At 40.0% G+C, this 22,093-nt stretch overlaps 1 protein-coding gene across 11 annotated transcripts in view; it reads left to right on the top strand.

The window, feature by feature from the left end:
* FOXP1 (forkhead box P1) overlaps positions 1 to 22,093 on the top strand; it is a 642,114-nt gene that overhangs the window by 496,119 nt on the left and 123,902 nt on the right. For 10 of the 11 annotated variants that reach the window (XM_066617522.1, XM_066617523.1, XM_066617521.1 and 7 more), the window contains one exon: positions 19,369 to 19,506. In XM_066617522.1, coding sequence (XP_066473619.1) covers positions 19,369 to 19,506 — 138 coding nt within the window. Of the gene's footprint in view, positions 1 to 6,735; positions 6,823 to 19,368; positions 19,507 to 22,093 lie in introns of those variants that run through there. The other variant, XM_066617528.1, reaches the window with a different exon arrangement.

Below are 22,093 nucleotides of genomic sequence, written 5' to 3' on the forward strand. Positions count from 1 at the left end.
ATTCTGGGTTTTTTTGGGAGGGGGGATTCTGCCTGTTACTTTCCAAGGAGAGAAAATGGCACACCCTAGTCTTCGCAAAGAGTTGTTGACTTTCATATTACTTCTTATCGCTTAATCCTAGGATCACTTAATCCTCAATCTTAAACAGGAGTACTTACATCAGTTGAGGATAATGTAACATCTACAACTAATAATTTAAAAAAAATGTTCCAAGACTTTAGAACAGTGATTTCCAAAGTCTTCCTTAGGAGGAGGGAACCATGTAGGTATTTGCTGGGTTGGGGGTATTGCAGCAACACATAAGAATATAAGAAGAGTCCTGCTGGATCAGGCCATAGGCCCATCTAGTCCAGCTTCCTTTATCTCACAGTGGCCCACCAAATGCCTCCAGGAGCACACATGATAAAAATGCCCTCCCTTGCATCTGGTGTTCTGACATAGCCCACTTCTAAAATCTAAAACAAGAAGGTTGTGCATTACATATCATGGCTTGCAACCTGTGATGGACTTTTCCTTCATAAATTTGTCCAATACCCTTTTAAAGGCATCTAGGTCAGGTGCCATCACCACATGCTGTGTCAAGGAGTTCCACAGACTAACCACATGCTGAGTAAAGAAATATTTTCTTCTGTCTGTCCTAACTCTCCCATTATTCAATTTTATCGGATGTCCCCTAGTTCTAGTGTTGTGTATGAGGGAAAAAAGCATCTCTCTATCCACTTTATCCATCCCCTGCATAATTTTATGTGTGTCCATCATGTCTCCCCTCAGGCGCATTTTTTCTAAAGAGCCCCAATTGCTGTAGACTTTGCTCATAAGGGAGGTGCCCCAGCCCAGTAATCAGTAATCCCCAGGATCATGCCGCTGCCAAGGATAGGAGGGGTTTTTTTTTTACTTCAGCCAGTGATGGAGGCCTGGGAGGTCCAGGGGGCCTGGGAAGCCTTCCGCAGGGTTCCCCCAAGTCTCTGTAACTGTGAAAAAAGGAAAAACAAAACCTGGCACTTCTGGTTTTCGTCACAAAACTGGAAGTGCCCATTTTTTTCCTTTTTTTGTAGAAAAATGTCCTGTCCCTGGCAGCTGTGTGATCCTGGGGATTATTATTATTATTTATTAACAGTATTTATATACCGCTTTTCAACTAAAAGTTCACAAAGCGGTTTACAGAGAAAAATCAAATAACTTGCTGCCTTCCCCCCTCCCTGCCACTTAAAGGAACAGGGATAAGTATTTCTTTGGCTGGTGGGTCGTGACCCACCAGTATGGGAACCACTGCTTTAGAATCAGATCTCTGTCAGAGGTGTGGAGAGAAGGTGGAAACCGTTGACTAGACTGCCTTTCTAAATATTGATGTCAAGGCATAATCAAACAGCAGGATTTGTCTTATTGGCAATTAGCAATAAAACATGGACTACTTGAGACTGAGCCTGTGGCATGTGTTGAATGCTCACATGATCTAGTTTTAGAGAATGTTAATTTTGCACTCTGCTGGGATTCACAGATGAATCTGATATTCACGATCTCACCAGCAAGTCTTCTTTGCCAGGGTTTTGTGAGAATTGAGGGGAGGGAGCCACATACACTGTGAGCATTTTGGAAGAAGGGTGGAACTGAAATGTTATTGTTGGCAACCTTCAGTCTCGAGAGACTATGGTATCGCGCTCTGAAAGGTGGTTCTGGAACATCGTCTAGTGTGGCTGAAAAGGCCAATTCGGGAGTGACAATCCCTTCCACAACGGGAGCAAGTGCAGTCTGTCCCTGGTCTGTCTCCCTGGCTATGGGCCTTCCTTCTTTGCCTCTTAGCCTCAGACTGTTGGCCAAGTGTCTCTTCAAACTGGGAAAGGCCATGCTGCACAGCCTGCCTCCAAGCGGGCCGCTCAGAGTCCAGGGTTTCCCACTTGTTGAGGTCCACTCCTAAGGCCTTCAGATCCCTCTTGCAGATGTCCTTGTATCGCAGCTGTGGTCTACCTGTAGGGCGCTTTCCTTGCATGAGTTCTCCATAGAGGAGATCCTTTGGGATCCGGCCATCATCCATTCTCACGACATGACCGAGCCAACGCAGGCGTCTCTGTTTCAGCAGTGCATACATGCTAGGGATTCCAGCACGTTCCAGGACTGTGTTGTTTGGAACTTTGTCCTGCCAGGTGATGCCGAGAATGTGTCGGAGGCAGTGCATGTGGAAAGCGTTCAGTTTCCTCTCCTGTTGTGAGTGAAGAGTCCATGACTCGCTGCAGTACAGAAGTGTACTCTGGACGCAAGCTCAGTAGACCTGGATCTTGGTATGTTCCGTCAGCTTCTTGTTGGACCAGACTCTCTTTGTGAGTCTGGAAAATGTGGTAGCTGCTTTACCGATGCATTTGTTTAGTTCAGTATCGAGAGAAAGAGATCTTTGAGCCAAGGTACACAAAGTCATGTACAACCTCCAGTTCATGCGCAGAGATTGTAATGCAGGGAGGTGAGTCCACATCCTGAACCATGACCTGTGTTTTCTTCATAACATATGCTTATGTTATCCTAATAAGTTATAAGTAATTAATAGAAACTGAAAAGAAATCCACCTTCTAATAGAAAATAAAAAGAAGTTGGGGACTCTGCAAAATGTTGACAAATACACCATGTTTTCAATTACAGTGTAAAAGAAATAGATGTTCCTACTTGCCTTTCTGTCCAAGTGCAAATGGCTGTTGCGCTTTGGATATGTCATATCCCCAGGAAGTGATATGGTCAAAACAAAATCAAGAAAAATAACATCAGTGTGGTTTGGTAAATGTATCTCTATCAAATCATTTTGTTTTCGGAAAAAATAAGATATATTATCATGCAGCACACTGTACTGGTTTCCACTAGCAACTGGTAACCAGACAGATGCTTCTTGGTAGTTCACAAGAGGCTTTACAGTGATGGCTAGCCCTTGGTGCTTGTGTTCAGCATGTGGTACTTAGCAGTACACACATGTATTTGTTTCAGAATGAATGCTCCAGACTACAGGGCCTATGGAACTAGTGGAGGTCATTCATATCCAATTCCATTCATTCCAAAACAAAAGTACCATGCTTATCTCTAACCTGAAGCTATCAGCCCAAGCTCCGTTGTCCACTCACCTCCTTCTGGAAGCCATTTTAATTATCCACATGTCCCCCTGGCTATCATAATTTTTTTTCCCCACCCACTCTGCCTGATGCTGTGCTGTAGGGATAATTAAAATGGCCAGCCACCATGCTGTGATTCAGCAGCGAGTCTATTCTTTATCTCCTAAACTAGTAGTGATAGGGCAAAACTGATGCAATTTTTGGAACTGACACCCCTAATATATCCAGGAATAGGTCTAATGTTTAAGACAGCAAAAACATTTTTTTTTTGCCTGAATAGCCATTGATGGGCCTACCTTTACTGTCTTCTGTTCAGACTTCAGAATGATCAGTGGATGAAAATTAGAAACTGACTGGCAGGGAAAAACAGGCCATTTTGGATATGATGGGGAAGCCCTACTGGAAGCGCACATAAAGGGGAATTGAAGAAGTCACAGTTGTATTAAATCTATTCTGGGGAAGGAAACAATTGTTCACACTTACCTATTAATACTTACCTTACTTATTAGTTTTCAGTCTGGTGCTAAACAATGTTAAATATAAGTGTTATACTCAAGTATATATCATGTTGAGGCAGGAGAGTTAATCCTGAGAAATCAAAAAGCTTGGGAAAATAAGGAGGACCACTAATAGACAGATAACTTTATTTCTGTTTATAGTGATTTCTTCTTCATGTCAGTATAGAAATTTAAGCCTACTCTATCACAAAGCCTGGGGAAGGTAACTAGGATAAGCCCAAAAAGCCAGTTAGAATGATTAAAGCCACCTATTCCTCCCTATCCCTGGCCACGAAAGCCAATTGAAATTTAAAATAAATCATGTATCAACTCCAAAAGATGTTTTTGCAAGTTATCGCAGTGAAAGTTTTCTGTAGTTCTGGGGCAGCCAGCATTAACTTTCTAAGGCTGCAGTCCTATTCCCACTTACCTGGGAGTAAAGTTCCATTGACCATAATGGGATTTACTTCTGAGCAGACATGCATAGGCTTGTGCCCTAAGTGTTCTTACAATCCTGACTTAGGCAGAGGTGGTTACTGTAAGATAGAACTCCTGCTGACTTTTAGATGCTGTGATCCTTAAGAGTGAAGGCATATTGGTCCCAGGCTTTTCAGAATTTCAGAGTTTGAGAGTAAGTGTAGATTACAAGCGCAGATATTTTCTCCTGCCTGTGCAAATTTCCCTTTCTCAATCTGTGGACCGTTAGTGTGTATAATGGACGGTTCCAGTTTCAGTCTCATATTCTTGGCTCCCAACTATACCGTGGCTTACTCTGTGCTGAAATGGCGACCACTGTTGGGAAGCAATCCTGTGTCCCGTTTCATGTGCCTGAAATTCTTTTTTTTAATATATTGATAATTTCACTTTTATCTTAACTCCCCCCCCACCCAAAAAAAATAAAAAAGGTTAGGATGGCAAAAATGGCTTCTTGCCCCCCTCTACTTCTTCATGCTGGCTGTTATGACATGCATACCAAAGTTCAGCTTCCTGAAATTTGGATTCAGTTCCTTAGCAATAAAGTGGAATACTAGACTTATCACATCCAACTGTGACAAGGGTGAAAAGGATAAGAGTTACAGTGCACCTTGCCATGTAGAATACTATGTAAACTCTTTGTGTGTGTGAGAGAGAAATGCATGCATCTAGTTTGCCACAAGGCAGTAGTTATGTGACCATGATATAAGTGGTACAGCCTAGACAAAGGAGTAGCAGAAAGGCAAGTGGAAAAGTTGGAAAAGCCTTAACTAAATAACTTCCCTCCCCATCTCTCCCAATGCTTTTAGACACTCAAACACCTGAAACCTCTAAGGATATAAAATAACCAGGTATTATTGGTTTTCCATTAACCCCTATCATTACACTTCTATATTATTATTATTGTTTTTAAATTTGTGTAGTTGACAAAGAAGCTTGTGTGATACTTATGCTCAGATCTGATGTTCTTCATATACAGGTCTGTTCTTCAGCCCGTGTCTGTTGATTCAAGAATTGGGATCTTATACATTCACTTTTTTTGACAGATTACACAAAATGCTCATAGTCCATTGTTAAATATTCATAGGGGGGTGGGGTCAAGTTTGTAGCTTCCTCGACAGAACATTCCATTAATTTTAGCCTGTCCTAAAAACAGTTCAGGATAGAAAACCGTCATTATCACATTCCATTTAACATAAGATCACTAGTTATCAGTGAGCTTTGCCTGTCGTGTGACAGTTTGCCGCCCCCCCCCCCCCACAAATTGTTATGTGGCATTCTTGGCTTTGGCGAATAGTGGCTGTTTTCTAATAGTAAGATTCCTCTGTTTCACTTACGTGCATGAGAAATAATGGAAACAACCACAAATGGTACAGTTTCTTAAAAAATAACCACCACCAGATTGGTTCTTCTCCTGTCAATAATATTTACAAAGAAGGGCCAACCTCGTTTAAAACATGTCATTGGCCAAGGGAAAATAGGCTTATGTTATAGGCCTTGTGAGTAAAAATATAGGGGAAAAAATACCCCAGCATTTTCTTTTAGGTGGAATTACCGATTAAGGCAAAATACTGTTTCTTTCTGCTTGGACATTTGACACCTTGAGCAATAGCTGTGAATTACACAGAATCATCAGACCTAGTGAGTGTCCCAGCTTAGACCAAAGCATTTGACTCCTAACAAGTTCAAAAATCTGTGTTTGGCTGCCTTAAGAACAGACTGATAAAACTCCTTATTTGGGAAAACATTGATCTGAGAGATATAATGGATTCATCTCTGCCTTGTGATACATTTTAACATCTTATCATTCCCCTGTATGTGATTCATTTCCTTTTGCTTTGTTTAGAAGGGGTGGGGGATAGTTCCCTGCATAGGCCAGGCACACTGCTAATTTGCACAAAGTCCTGCTAGAGATTTTTTTCCCCCTTGGGTTTGTTTGTGCCGGGAGGGGTGAGAGAGTGTGCAAAATACCACTCCTACCTATTGTGCATAATCTGTAGCAGACAGAAATACTTTTTTAAAAAAGGCTCGAGCTTGATTATTATTGTTTTATTTCTGTGTAAGATCATGTTAAAGTTACATCCCCACCCCAAAGGGCTGTTTTGAAGCGCAAGGAAAAACAAGCCAGGCACACACGCACACCCATGCATAATTTTCTCCTTTTGGCCTATTACGTTCAAACTGATGGTTGTGAAGCGTTGCGTTAGCTGCTGCTCTCTAGTGTCATGTAGGCTCTGCAGAACAGATTGCTCTTTAAAGGTTAGCTTTCTGCAATGTCTCTGTTAGTAAATATAGGGGTTTTTCTGGTTTTGTTCTTTGGGTTCGGTCTAAGCAAAAAAGAAACAGTTGGGAAGATCTCTTTGATTAAGAATAAGTGTGTGCTCTCTCTGCCTCTTTGCCATGCTTTCTAGAGTGCAGATGCAAACAGTCGGGTCAAAGGGTTAACAGCAATTAACTGTAGTTGCTTTAGAGACAAAAGCCTTATTTCACAAAAGCATTATTTCACCTGCCATCAGAAACAGAGGGAGAGAGAGGAGGCCCATTGTGTAGGGGTGTTTGAACTGATTATGTTTAGAGGCTGGTTGTGATTGGTGGAGAAGGGCGTGGCTGATTGGGTAGTTTTGCATCTTGTCAGCCAAGAGCACCCTTGGCTGTGCGTGCAATCTGTCTGTAACCTGAGGAAGCTAGAGACTGTACAATAAGGCTTAATAGAGCTTCATGGCCCAGCACTCTGTTTGTGGTGGCAGCTAAATGGAGTTTGTCAGGTTTGTCAATATGATTGATTTCATGATTTCTTTGGAAAATCTTACTTGTGCACAGTACGATGATCTTCGATGCTGCGTCTGTGAGGCTCGGGTTTGTTAAGCTTTTTAACAAAATTCATTTTACAAACTTGGGGCTGCTTCATTCAACTCTCTTGTTTACCAACTTCTTGATCAGGAGTTTTACAAAAGAGCTTTGAAGCAGAATAGGGAGGCAAAAATGGGAGAAAGGCATCTACAGTATGTAGGCCTGTTTCTGCTCTCTTGAGAAGTTTGGGAAAGATTTAAAAACATTTTTTCTTTTATTTATAAAAGGGAGAGGGAAGAGAGATTGTGTGCATGGGTAAATCTTTTTACTGCCTTGCCTGTATTTGTAGCAAGTCAAAACACAGTAAACGATTACATTGAAAAAATGCTGTGAATTTTGAAAAGCTTGCTAAATATATTAGATGAAAACAGATTTGTATGTAAGCGAGGATTTGTATTTGCCTTGCTGTCTGAGGGTTCTACTTTTCTGCTATTGCTTGTAATATTTATGACTTAGTTGTCTTAATTGTCATTTGCAAAAAGGAAAGGGGGGGTTTAAAGCTAGATGTGTAAATACTGTGTCAGACGTAGTTAAGTGTTTGATTTTACTTGCTAGTCAATTGACCACATGAAATTAAGTGCAAGAGGATTGTTTTTGACACTGACTGGTATTAATGTGCTCTGGAAGAATATGTGTAACTGGATCTAACTGCAATGAAGCTAAACGTTGGTCTTGCAGTTTTGTATTTTTCTGCAAAATGAGATTATTTTTCTAAGGGGTGGTGGTAGTAGGGAGGAGGGAACTGTTAGGAAGTGGGTGGTTAGTTTAGAGCAAAGTGCACATACATGCTTCCTCTTTGGGATTAACTCTTTCTTACCTGGCATAGTTGACAGGAGGGAAAAACTGAACAAGTCAAAAAGCATTTGGAAACTTTGCAGACAGTGGAAATTTAAACTAAAAACACTTTCTTAACACAGATGCCAGGGTTTTAAGGGTTTTATTTTAATGAGGCAAAGTTAGTAAGTATGAAGCATATGTTGTTCAAAGTAAATAAGATCTACTTCTGAAAAAAATGAAAGAACTACTGGTATATAGTTGCTAGCCAAACTGACATTACTGAAGTGTGTGTGTGTGGAGGAAAATGGAAGATGCATGCCTTTAGTTTAGAAAAAAAGGCTCTGGGTTCAAATCTCTGTCTGTTGCTGTGTATGTACTGCATGTATACACACATGCAGAGGCATGCATGCACTTAGTAACTTGAAGCTTATGTGATGATTATCAGTGAATTCAGGATTAGTCATACTGATATATGCTGTCCAAGATCAGATGCTCAGTAAGTTGAATGTAAATGCACTTGGGTGACTTGCTCACCCAAGTTCAGGTTGAAGGATAAGTGTGTGTGGTATTTTTTTTCTCTGTGCAGATGTGTGTATAGGCAGGTTTCTGAGACATAGGTATACTGTGGTGATACTGAGGGGTTGTTTTTTTTAATCCTTGTAGCAAGGTAGAAGATTAGTTCTGAAGGCAATGTTTCTCTTCTGCAGATTCCCTCTGAAAGTCAGATGGTGATCTGTTTTAGGCAGCTTTGAATAATCATACCGCTTCCCTGTCCTCTCTAAAATTGCACTGATAAGGATGTAAATCTGAAAACAAATCCTGTCCAAACAGTGTAGCTGATTTGGCCTAGGACGTGATAGAGCTGAGCTGAAAACTGATTGGCCTGACACTTTATAATCAAAGCTGATTTATTGTTCATTAGTAGTGCATTAGCCCTTTCAGGCAAGACAGTTATTTGTGTAGGGGCCTGTCAAACAAAAGACTGCTAGCACCTGTCATTTCTAAACCATGAGATAAGCAATGAGATATTAAGATAATACAAATAGAAATAGATGCCTGTGAGAGGTAAACACTTGCCTCCTTTTAAAAATAACACTTTAAAAATTCCCAGTTTGAACCTTTACATAGATAAAGTCTTTTTTTGGGGGGGGGGGGACTGCATCCCATTGAAAAGGGAGGTGGCAATGTAATCTGGATATCTGTAATTGATTAACTCATTGTTCTTAATTTATAAAACTGTGACATGCCTCAGTTAAGAACCCATGTTAGAAAGTTAGTCAGGAAGCTGTAACAAATTGTGGCTGCTTACAGCCTGAATCTTTTAAACCTTTTAAACTGGGTTTTTATATAATCTGCCAGTGCAATATAGTTAATGATTTAACAAACAAAAATGTCCCATTACCTGTGCTGTGTCTGACACGGACAGGTGGCATAAAATGATGCCTCCACCAGCAGGGGTTAATTATGTGAAAACATGATGACATCACAGCAGAGCTGCAAGAATGTCAAGATATATCTACTGCTGTATTGAGACATGTTTCTGCAAATTCCCACTGCCCTCTTGTTCTTCCACCCTGTCTGCATTTCCCTCCCCTTACTGCCCCCTTATTAAGGAGTGATCTCATGACACAAACCAGAAAACAACACAAGTGTCAAAAGAAAACAAAATTAGTCAACTTTTGTCTGCCTCCATAGAAACGAGGATTAACTCATGTTATTCCAGAGTCATGGAGAGGAGACTCTCTGCATGGGGATATATAGTGTATTGTCTTCTGTGAATTTTTCATTTGACAGGGATTTTGGAGGCTGTGATCTTAATTAAATCTCAACTGACTCAAATAATGCATCTAAAAAGGCATGCAGTGTTGCGTAACCTTGCTGAGTTGGTAAACCATAAATCATCAGAAAGCTTTTAATAGGGAGATGGTGTTTTCTTTTTCTTTTCTGTGAGGTTTTGTTCACCATCTGTTAGTTCAGGTTATTTTTCAAATGCACTATACTGTACTAGTCAATTCCAGTCACACTCCCCCCCCCTTCCAGGAAAGAAAAAATTTAACACAGTACAAACAAGAATTAGGATATGCCATGCATAATTTGGGTGGAATTGAGGTGATGCAATGGGATATGACATGGGATCATAGCTTCCTAGACCTTTTCACACAGTTGTGTCTTGAATAACATGGTGGAAGCTCTGCCTTGGTGATGTCCATGCCATTTGTCAGAATGGGGGGGGGGGGTGTCTGCCTCTTAGGGGGAATACTTTGAGCCACCTGTGCTCCGATAGACCCATTATTGCCTCAGTCATGCCAGTGTAAGACCTTGGTACCTCACTGAAATTCTTACATTTCTATAGAATATTAAGCACCCATCTAGGAGTTAGTAGCACAGCATTATTCAGTGTTAATAGATCATTGCTGAAAAGTGGGCAGTTTCAATAACAGCTGGATATATACACAGGCTTGCTTCCTAAGGTGTACAGTATTTGCAAATTGGAAAAAGGGTGGATGTGTATGGTTGGGTGTGTGTTGGGAGGTACAGATTATTGATTATAATTTGCAGGCAAAACATAAAAGGTGTGTTTAAACCCTTAAGAGATGGAGAGCAAACATGTTAATGTAATTAATTACTTGCCTATCTTTTAAAGCAGTTGATTGTCAAGGGTTGTTCTACCTGGAAGGAAATGGGAACTCCATGTTTCTTTTTGCTGTATTTTGGCCTCCTTTTTAGTGTGCTGAAAGTACAGTATAAGTGAGTAGCTGTTTGAAATGTAACAAGCTCTGTCACCCTGGGAAAAGGTGGTGGTGGCTACTTGGTTTGTTTCAAAGGTAGGAAAGTCTTCCAGCAATTAAAAGTTGAGAGGGAAGAGAAGAGATGCTGGCTGGACTGAATCTCTTAGCAGCATCTCACAGCTGTCCTGTCCAAATAGGGGCAACCCTAGATTTTCTTCATGGAAAACGTTTATTACTTGAGAGATAAACATATTGATCTATTTCCTCATTGCACAAGGAAAAATAAAGACTGGGATCTTTTTTTTTTTGCATCCCGTCCACACCTGCATGGGCAGATTGTGGGAAAGTTCTGACACTGCAGACTCAACTTGATATTGTTTGGAGAGAAGCTTGGCTGACTTTAGAGCAGTTTGTTTGTTTTATTGAAAGCCAGACTGTGTTGCTGAAAATTAGCTTTGCTGTGAAGTTCAGGATTCATTTAAATTGCCTTTTGTTTTTATAAGGATTTTTTTTTGGTTCTTTTCTTTGGCCCCAGTTTCTATTTGTCCACTATCAGGCACTGGGGGAGAAGAGAGGCACCATGTACTCATCTTTAGAGTTGCCTGATGTGTCTGTAAAGATTTGAAGTCAAGTAGTTTATATGAAGTAGGCTGTTTTTGTTAACCTTTCCAGTGCAGTTTCCTCTCTTGGAAAGTGCATCTCTTCTTCGTATAAGAGAATGTTGGGACGGAGGGGGGGGGGGGGGAACCAACGACGACAGACTAAAGAATCCATTGTTGTTAATTATTCCGTACAGTGCTTTAAGGTGGAGTTGCTTTCATTGATTAGGTAAGATGCTCTGTTACCTTTTCTAAAGGGAAAAAATAGACACCCAAACAACAATAGCTGATAACGTGTTCTAATTTTTAAGCTCTCTATCTTGCCCTTAAATCTGAAACATCATTGTTCAAATAACTGAGAACAAGGTAAACCAACAACATCAAAAAGGTCGGCTTCTGTGATTTCTCAAGGGCTTGTTATTTTGTACTTTTGAATTCTATTTGATGTCTTGACAAAACAAGATGACACAGGGGAGAATACATTAAATTTTGATATTTTTTTTTTTTAAATCTAACCTGTACTACTGGTGGCAGCTTAATTTCTTGCACTTTTAAAGTGAAGGTGGTTTTCTTATTTTTTTTTTCTTTTGCACAATTATTTTAATTGCTACCACTTTATGAGAAGGTTTTCTTCTTGAACTTTTTCATTTGCCTTGATTTTGCCAGGCACTTTTAAAAAAAGGGTTCTGACCTTTAACATGCAGAGAGCTTGCTGGTTAGAATGCATCTTCATTAGAAGTAAATCAGTGAGTAGCAAGATTGTCAAAGAAGCATCTGATGTTTTCTCATTACAGATCAGCATAAGCAGTGCAAATTAGATTGTAATGTACAAATGGAGGGTACCTATGATAGGTGTGAAATCCAACACACTTCAAGCAAATAAACTTTTACAAGTACGGCAAATGCTATGACACTGAATAAAGTGACAACCTCTAAATGAGGGTTTAACAGAACAAGAATTTGAGTACATCTTGTCTTCATTTGACTTTTTTTCCCTTTCTGATAAGGGTAGACTAGTTTAGTAAGTTCATTCTGTTTTTAATTGCTTCTTAATATTACATTGCTTTCTATGCTTTCTGATATATCCTAACAACCCCCACCCCACCCCACCCCACCCAAAAGAAACCCATGAAGAAAAGATAAAACCTAATTTTTAACTCTTAAAGAGGAACAAATAGCAAAGCCACAGGCTAATGCTGCAAATTATTCTGGCTGTTACTGATGATGTGTTTTCTAGTACCTGCCTTAGAACAATAATACTTGGTTTAAATTCCTCTAACACCATATAGCTTTTAAACTGTGTGTATGGAATCATGGCGTTTTATTAATCTCCAACACTGTAATAGATTTGTGAGCAAATATTAAATAAAAAGAAAACAGGCAAGAAAGAAAACTTGTAGCTTTTGGGGAGAGGTTTTAGCTGTTTGCCTGAATGAAGTGGAGGAGTTAATGTATAAAATGCTATTTTCTAAAAAAAAATCTTTGAAGAGAAGAACAATTTGCATTTTTGTACTGACTAATATTAGTTTTAATAATGTGCAGGTGGTCTCTTATGATTAAGGTAATATGAGAAATAGAAATGACTAGTTTCCTTCCTTTCCCCCAACCCTACCAGTATACAGATACAGTAGTTTTATGGTGCAGATTCCATTGTACTGCTCATTTGATGAATATTAAAGTAGAAATGACTTAATTTATGTAAACTTCATATTTGTATGCAAATTAAATGGGTATGTGTTATAGCTTCAACAATTAGCCTGATACATAAGTAGGGAACCTTGTATGCATGAGAAGTGGCAGGTAGGATCAAGTTCCACTAAGATTTCAAACTTTAAACAAATATTAAATCATCTAAATTTTTATCTCCTTTCCCCTTGCAATTGATAAAGAAAGCTTTGTGTGGTAGGAAGTTCAAAATTATTTACTAGGTTAGGAAAACCTCCTATGTTCCAATTGTGTATGTCTGTGTTCAAACTCCTATTCCATGTGAAATGTAATAAACAAAATGATAAAAATAAAATGCTAATTGAATTGTAAAGAGCTCTGTCTCTCTCATCTCTTCTCCCTCCCTCTCCTCTTTAATAGGAGGTTGTATTGTTGAGGAGAGAACAGTTATGCTAATGACTGACTACTTAGCTGATTTTACATTAATGTAATAAACAGTACCTGTCGTAATGTTCTGTACAGTGTTATGGAAAAAAATAGCGAAGTCTTAAAAGTGAAATTCCATTTTGCATAATGAAACGGAATCATGGTTTCCACATGAATGGTTCCAGCAGTGTGGGGTTTCTTTCTCTTTTTAATTGTTTTTGTTTTGAAGACCAGAAATATTGTGTCAGAAATGTTCTACAATCCCAGGGGAGATGCAGGTAATGTGACTTAGTGCTTCCTTTTTTTCCAGAAGGTGAAAAGTTAACACTGCAACAAAATTCTGTATATTATATTGAATGCTTTATTCACACTTATTTTAGTTCCAAATCCACACATGTATTGTTTGATCAGGGGAAGCAACCTTTGTTTTGTAGAAATAATAATAATAATAATAATAATAATAATAATAATAATAATTAATAAATTAGTAGTAGTAGTAGTAGTAGTACACATTGGTCTTGTTGTATTGTTTTAAGTTAAAACTTTGCCCCCCCCCCCCCGAGCTGTGTATATGTCTTTGTAGGTATACGTATTCCTACAATCCAGACAGGAAACTGAGATGCATTTGTAACATACTTTATTTCTTAATTTCTTCTTGCCAAATTCATTATATATTGATGTAGTATAGGAGAATTCTGAACAATACATTTGTTTCATAAGTAATTATAATGAGGACATTTAAAAAAAAATAAAGATGGCACTTTGTGGCTGTATCATATGCATATTTAAATTAGTGGGAAGTGTTTAGCTTTAGCCTAATTGAAAAGGTGAACTTCCAGATATTTGTTTTCCCTGACACTCTCTTCCATGTCGGATCAGCAGTAGTATTACTGTGAGCTTAGACCAAATTTAAAGCTGTGGTAACCAAATCTTTTTAAAAAATATTGGGATGGATTAATGTAGCAGTACTTGAGTAATTTCAAGGATTGTGTAGCTGTACATTGGGGATGTGAATCTGACAGTCAGTTGGATGCATTTAAAGACATTTTTGTTGTTGATGGTATTAGAATCTCAGCAGGTCTATACTAATAGGAGCCCAGTAGCTAAGCAGCAGCTTTACTTCCAGTTTTAGATACAGCTGGGTACCTACCACACCCTGTGAGGATCTGTCAGTGGGAGTGGTTTATTAAACATCCCAAAGCTGTGGCCTCCATAACAGTCAAAAAGGCCATTGAACTGAGGATTGTTTTCTATAGCCATTTTGAAAGTTAGCACCCTGGAAAAGCATATTTCTGCAGCTTAAATCTCCTGAGAGAACAATCAGTGTCCACTCAGAAGTAAGTCCCACTGTGTTCAATGAGACTTGCTCTGAGGAAAGTGTGCATAGGATTGCAGCCTTGTGCTTCCAATCCCTGATGTCAATAAGCCAAATCTATTTCATTTTCCCCCCCAAAGAAATTATACTTCTTACAGTTGATAAAATTTATGAAACACACTCGCTTCAAAGTACATTACAATCTGTTTATTCCAGAATTTTTCTGTCATAAATGGTGTGTGGATTTCAGCATTTAAACGGTTAAATATACATATTTGTTATGAGATTTATACTTCAAAGTAGATCGTATTTAGAGTTAACTTTTGCGGGTGACGAACAGTTGCCTTAATCTTTACCCATGCAGGACTGAAGCCTTGTTGTGCCAAGGATCAAGAACAGAGGTTTCTTATTTCATTTTGATGTAATGTGTAGTATACTACATTAGTATTAAAAATAAGTGCAGTTTTGATGGAATACTCTCAAACAGGGACCCATAAATATTAGAGACTGTAGTTAAGGACTTACATGACTGTTTTAAATACTATTGATTTAAACTACTGGCTAATTTTTTTGAATCAAAGTGTAATTTCCAAGCTTTGGCTATATTTTTCAGTGGTGGAGCACTCTCTCTTGTGTGCCTTTAGCAGCTTTCCAGACATTCAGCACAGGATTAAATGATAGTAGTTACAATGATCAATAGGTTAAGACCGGTACAATCACTCTTGCCGCTAATGACCTCAGTAGTAATGGGTAATAAAGTGTGGGTTGTAATAGCCTATCACTGATGCTGCATGTCCTTCCAATCTTAGTATTACTAGGGACTAGTTACATGAAGTTTTGGACATTGGGAGTTAAGATAGTGGATATATAACCCATAATTCTTAATGTCTGTCTCCCCCCCCCCCCAACACAAATACACAGTAGATGCTGGGGTGTGTGTGTGTTAAGCTTTATGTACATTGTTTTAAGTTCAGTACTTGAAGCAGGAACTGAGTTTAACCTCTGTTCTAATTTCTGCTGTATAATAAGGGCAGATCTCTTTTTGGTCAGTTTAAATTGTTGAGGGTAAAAAAGTGGTTTGGGTTAAGAACTTCTTGTGGCAAATGAGAATATGGATGGTTGTAGTAGTGTATCTCACAGTGAAATGCTGTGGTTTTTTTGTTGTTTTTTTTGCTTAGGTTCCTGTATTAAACTAAATCTTTTGACAGTTGTGTCAGTGGTGTTAACAGTAATATAGTTTGTAACTTTTACATGTTATTGTAAAGTGCTTCACATTAGCTCAGTAATCCTCACAACAACCCTGTAAGAGGGGTTGCTAACATTAATGCCATATTGCAAATATAGTGCTGGGAGGACAGAGACAAAAATGATGGCTTCCCTAAGACCTGAGCTCATTATAACTGAGATTTGAATTGAGAATGGTCTTGTTTACCATGCAGATTCTTAGCCACAGTGTTCCACTAGATCTAGGCAAATGGTGGATGTAGTTATAGGTGTTACTGCCAACCTTTATGGTTTCCAGTATGCCACCTATCTGATGCCTGTGGTTTAGGACCAAGATAATGCTTGCCAATGATTTTTATGAAAGTGCAAATGTCCAAGGGCCCAATCCTATCCAACTTCCCAGCATTGATGCAACTGCAGTGCAGCCCCAAGATAAGAGAACAAAAGTTCTCTTATCTTGAGGGACTGTCCCTCTGTTACTGTCCCTCTGCCACATGATGCAGTGCATACCCCATTGGCATGTTTACATCAGTGCTTTAGAGTTGAATAGGATTGGGTCCCTGGACATTTGCGCTTCTTTTTAACATGGACAAAACTGTTATAGGAATTTGAAACAGTGGAAGACCTAAATTTATGGGGTCTATTTAACCTTTTGTGCTGTTTGTCTAGTCAGAATATCTTCCATGCTCTCTGAGGGGAAGGATGCAGGGTTTCCTTAAAGGGTTTTCTCCCATAATTGAAAAAGTTGCCTTGGGGGGAGGGGGCATAGGAAAAAGCAGGAAGGGAAATGGTGAAGAAGACACAAGTGCTGCAGGTCCTCCGCTCTCTATAATCCCACACAGATATTTGTTATTTAAAAATACAAACACAGGCAGAGGAGATATTGCATGCCTATCGTGTGTAATTTGGCCCCTAGTAGTTTATAAATGTGTCTGGACCATACTTTTCTTTTACGTTGGCCAATACTGGCGTAGAAATCAAAGTTGCCGTTGCTTTCATAGTAGCAGAATCCACCTCTTAATAAAAGGAAGAATAGAAAATGTTTTGATCTAAATGAATGAAAATGTTGGAGGACTAACTATAGATACACTCAGATAAGCAAGCACTGTGCAGTAGCCTAAACCTGATAGAGTGATTGCTCTTAACTCTCGACAATTGCATTTAGACCACAGCCTCCCACACACAGTTATCTCCCCTCAACAGTTGCTTGAAGAATTGGAGTTGGAGGGGGGGATATTTCAGAGACCATGGACATTTGTCTTGCTGAATGTTGGGATTTTAAGTGCTACAACCTGATGCCTGGTTGTCTGAATCTATTCTGTACTATTGGAGTGATACCCTTACAGTCCCGCCAAAGTTTATTTTTAAGTGGGATAAATTCTCAAAATCAGTGGTGTTGATACCTCTCAGGATTTGTCAGTGGTGTGAGCTTGGGTAGCTAATGATGAACTGAAATTGCTTCCTCATATGGTGACATAGACATAGGGCTATATCCTGCTCCCAGCAAAGTCTGAGAACTATTAGTACTATTAAATTCCTGTGGATCTAAGCCTGCAATTTTCAATCATTTTCAACTCATGGCACACTGGCAAGGCACTAAAACTGTCAAGACATACCATCAGTTTTTTTTACAATTGACAAGGCACACTGCATGGACAGCAGGGGCTCACATCTAACAGCAGGGGCTCACAGCATGCACCCTACTAACAAATGATCCTACCCCAAACTCCCAAGGCACACCTGCAGACCATCCGCAGCACACCAGTGTGCCTCGGCACAGTGGCTGAAAATGGCTGATCTAAGTTTTTTTTCCAAACAATTTAAAACTATAGTTCTTGAAATGTCACAGTTATGTAATAAGATAGTAGTACATGTGAACTCATGGATCTGTAATACTGTGGTAACGCCAGCATAACACAAATCTTGAAAAAATAGTATATAGGACCAGGGTTCTGAAAATCTTTCTGACCTGGATTTGATTATTGTAGCTCTCTTAATAGGCACCCCCCATCTCTCAAGAACTGTACAGTGAGGCAAGGGGATGCCTACTAAGAAGGAAGCTGTGTCTTGGACTCTCTGTTCCAGATTACTTTGGATTAGCCTGCTCTGTAACACAATGCAAATTCAGAGTGACAATGATGCTGCAAACTCTTGCTCTAGAGTTTTTGTGTTACACATCTTTGACAGTTCATTAATGTAACGGTCTCTCCAGACTCTAGCAAACAAATGCCTTCAAAATGCCTGTGACACATACACTTAAACATACACAACAACATTGGAGGGTGTTCACTGTACATGAATCTGACCTTCAGGAACCATTTTTAGTTCATCAAAATTAGTGGTGCTGAGAAATCGGGACATCAGTGCATAATGACTGTGAAATTAGGAATGAGAATTTGCTATGCAAATGACAGGACAAATCATGTGAAAAAGTCAAGATAAACTGCATATTAAGACATTGTTACATAAAATTAATACTGCATCTCTTTCTTGCTTACTACTTTCCTGAAATATTTTTTTAAAATCCTTTTATCTCCTTATCAGCTATTGTCTGCTGGTTTTTTCTTAAACATGGTGCATAAAAACGTGCAAAACATGTTATTATCTTTTATTGTTATACATGAGATGACAGCAGATCCTTTTTAACAAAGTATATCCTTTACTGCTCTTAGTTTTCTGCTGTCACCTATTTGAGCTGAAACTAAAGAAAAGTAAGGTGTTTAAATATTACTATTCAAAGTCGTGAGAGCTTTTTTTTTTCTTTTTTCCTCTCTATTGTAATCCCCCCCCTTTTTTTTTACTCTTTCTGGTGGGATTTCTAGTGAAATACTCTTGTTGCATTACCGGAACTGACAAAATGGTTCTCGTGTAGTCTGCAAATTAAACACAAGTGCAGTGATTATTTTGAATAGCTAAATTACATTCTAGAAAGCTTGCAGAATTCAAAGCATTGTCATTAGGTATCCGCTTGAATACAATTTGTGTAACCTTGGCCAAGACAGCCTGTCATTTTAATGTCAGTGTTTTATCTGAACAAGACATCATCCTTTCAGATACAGTGTACAGGTTCCTTGCAAAGATGCCCGTGAAGAAACGTGTTAACAGTTGCAAATATGAAATGCTATCAAGTTCATCACTGTAGCTGTTTGTCACTGAAATGTCATGGAAAGCGGCTTTTAATGGTATCTCACATAATACGAAAGAATTGAAGCCATCTGTATGCTGGGTGAATATGGAATGGTAGAGACATTGTAGGGACTCCGTTGCTCAAATTGCTTGGGTAGGTGCGGTTTTCAACATTGCTGAGATTGTGCTCATTTGTTTCCAGTCATTAAATGGAGTTTCCCCAATCACCTTTTGAAGGGACTTGCTTATTAATTATTATGTAAAATTTGTTTAAGTTGATAGCTGCCACTAGAAGACATACAAACTAATCAATTTTTCCTCCGAGTTTTTGCAATAAAAATTCTATGCTGGACGAATGAAATATATTTGGAAGATGCAGTCCTCTCATGTTTTAATTCCTGTGACATAAATGGCAAGTTTAGAGTATAAGGAAGAGTAAGAGAAGTAAGGATGAGGGGCGTACACTTGGGATCACTTAAGTGAGAGATATTTAATATCTAGAGAAAAAATAAATGCTTGAAATTTTGTTGTGGTTTTTAAAAAGAACTTGCAGAAAGACGTGTCAAAGGACTTGCTATTTACATTCTTTTAATGCTTTAGGTTCCAGTGTCAGTGGCTATGATGACACCCCAAGTTATCACTCCCCAGCAAATGCAGCAGATCCTTCAGCAGCAAGTGCTAACTCCACAGCAACTTCAGGTCCTGCTCCAGCAGCAGCAGGCACTCATGCTTCAGCAGGTAACTTGTTTCTTTTGCAAACAGTTAAACTAGTCAGCCCAGCTATTGCTGGGATATCCTCTTGGTGCTGAATCTGCTTTTCTCTCAAAGGGTAGAACATCTGTGTGGATTAGAAATTTTCGTGTAACTGGAAATTACAACACTGCCTAGGAGGATTGCAAATATACCGTAATTCGCGTTTGCACCACCTTGTGAGTCAGCTGGGCCGGCACAGGGACGCACCCCAGCCCATGGAGGCTGAATCCAGCCTCCATGCTGACTTGATCAGGGAGGCTTGCATCAGCTGAGCTCAGCTGACACAAGGGTCTGGGGTGGGCGGGGAGGAGGTGGGGGGGAGGCATTCTGGGGTGGGGGAGAGTGGTCCTGGGGCATGGGGAGGGAGTGGAAGGCGGGGCTGAAACTCAGCAGTTCTGCTGGATCCTACCCCCCGCTCCCGAGCAGCATGGAGCAGCTACAAGCCACTCTATTCTCCTCTGACTTATGTCACCTCCTGAGTTGACGCAAGTCCGAAGACACCCAGTGGGGCTGCGGTGGCTTATCCAGGGTAAGGGAAAGAGTTTCCCCTTACCTTTGGCGGAGCCACTTTGGGCCCTAATCTTGCGTTAGACACAGTGTAGGCCTCCTGGCCTGCCTATTCCAGCGCAAGATAACATGCACTGTAAATTGTATGCTCCAAAGTATAAGAACTGAGACCAAAGATTCCAATCTGAAAGCCTTTTTGCAAGGAGAACTGAAAATGGTATGGGAATGGGTTGCAAGAGACTGTATTCTTGAGACCTGGTTTACATTTTAAGAGTCTTTCGCCAGCACCTGTCCAAAAGAATTGGTGTCCTAGATTTGGTTTGAGTAAAGAAGAGAGCAAAAATGTTTTTCTAGTGTATGAAACGTATAACAGAACACAGTAGCAAACAGGAGCCAAGGGAGCTTGTGTGTATTCAGAGAGCCAGTATGGTGTAGCAGTTGAAGTTAAGAAATGGATAACTTCCCCAGGGTTGGTATTAAATTGGCTGAAAAAAATCAGCAGATCTAGTTTAAGCAAAAAAGATTCTACTTGTTTTCCTAGTCAATCAGAACTTGCTTGTTTATCTGTCTTTGAGAAAACTAAATTTTCTAAGGGACAATTGAGCCTAGTAGTTCACCAATGCCAGATACTGGCTGAAGAAGAGAAGGAGGAGGACACTCTCATTTTGCTGTGGCTGGAGCTCTGCTAACACCTGTAGTTGTCATTTGAAGGGGGGGGGGTTTGAGAGATTGAGGGGCTGGCTGTGTAGCTAAGTGGGGAATTTTTCCTGTTTAAATTTCAGTGTACACTGGACAAAAATTGGGGAGCTTATAATTTTCACTTTTTTTGAGATGAACATTATGAGCCCCAAAGCTCCTTTCTAGGCCTGAGCGCTGCAAGCTTTGCTGGTGTGTCTACCTACATTTGCACTTGCACCAGGGAGATCTGGATTCAGATTTCCATTCAGCCACAAAGTTGATTCAGTGACCATAGGTCAGCCACTATCATTGCCTGTCTCACAGTATTGCTGCAAAGATGAAAGGAGTAAGGAGTAGAGACCATATATGCTATCCTGAGCTAATTGGAGAAAGGGCAGGATCTAGATAGATTTGCCCTGGAATCATTTTCTAACCTTCGGTCAGCTGCTTTCTTCATGATGTTACTCTGTGAAAGGCTGCAGATTCCCCCTGGTAATCTAATTTAGGCATCCCAATTTCACTAATTTAGGTATCTTGTTCCTAAATTCTGCTGGCGCAACCAGGCCACATGGCCTGTGCTGCATCCTGTGCAGCTCAGGAAGCAGCTGGAGGTCTCCTCAGGGTGAGGGGATGCATTTCCCCTTACCCTGGGTAAAGCTTCAGCCTCCCCTATGAGGCTCCTCAGATCTGCACCAGCTGTATCACTGGCACAAATCTGGGAAGCCCTGTGTAAGTCTGCCCAGCCCAGAAAGGATGCAGAGTTAGATGCCACCGCTGATCCCACCCCCTCCCAAACTTTATCCTCCCTTGGGTCCCCCCTACCCCAAACGCCCCCTCCTTACCTCCAAAATGCCCTCCTGCCACCTTCTCCCAGTCCCTATGCTGCCCGGCACAATCTTACCTGTGCTGGCAAGTGCAGGGATGGGATGCAGCGCTGCACGTTTTCAGCACATTTGCTGCACTCTGAGCCAGCGTGGGAAAGGCTTCACCAGCTCAGCAGAGCCTTAGGATTGCGCTGTTTGTATATTACTTCTAGTGTCTGTCTTCTAGCCTTAGCTCACAAGTGGGCTTCTAGATACCTGGGGATAAACAAAGCAGTTACTGCTTGGTAAAGCAGCCAAGCGGGTCAAAGGTAAAGTGTGCACAAGCATTCAGATTTCATTCAGATAAACCACATGCTAGATTTTGGGGTATGTTAATTTTGTATCTGGGCTAATACCCGTCTCCCCTAGATTTATTGTGAGTTAGCAAACATGCAAATGGCTTTGAGATTTACCTATTTTGAAGATCTGTTTAGGATTAATTTGTTAATGGTGCAGCACCATTAAAGAACATTACAAGCTGACCTTGTGTACTGTGCCTCACAAGTAGCTTGCTTGCTTGTTCA

The sequence above is a fragment of the Tiliqua scincoides genome, chromosome 2 (genome assembly GCF_035046505.1).
Source record: "Tiliqua scincoides isolate rTilSci1 chromosome 2, rTilSci1.hap2, whole genome shotgun sequence".
NCBI lineage: Eukaryota > Metazoa > Chordata > Lepidosauria > Squamata > Scincidae > Tiliqua > Tiliqua scincoides.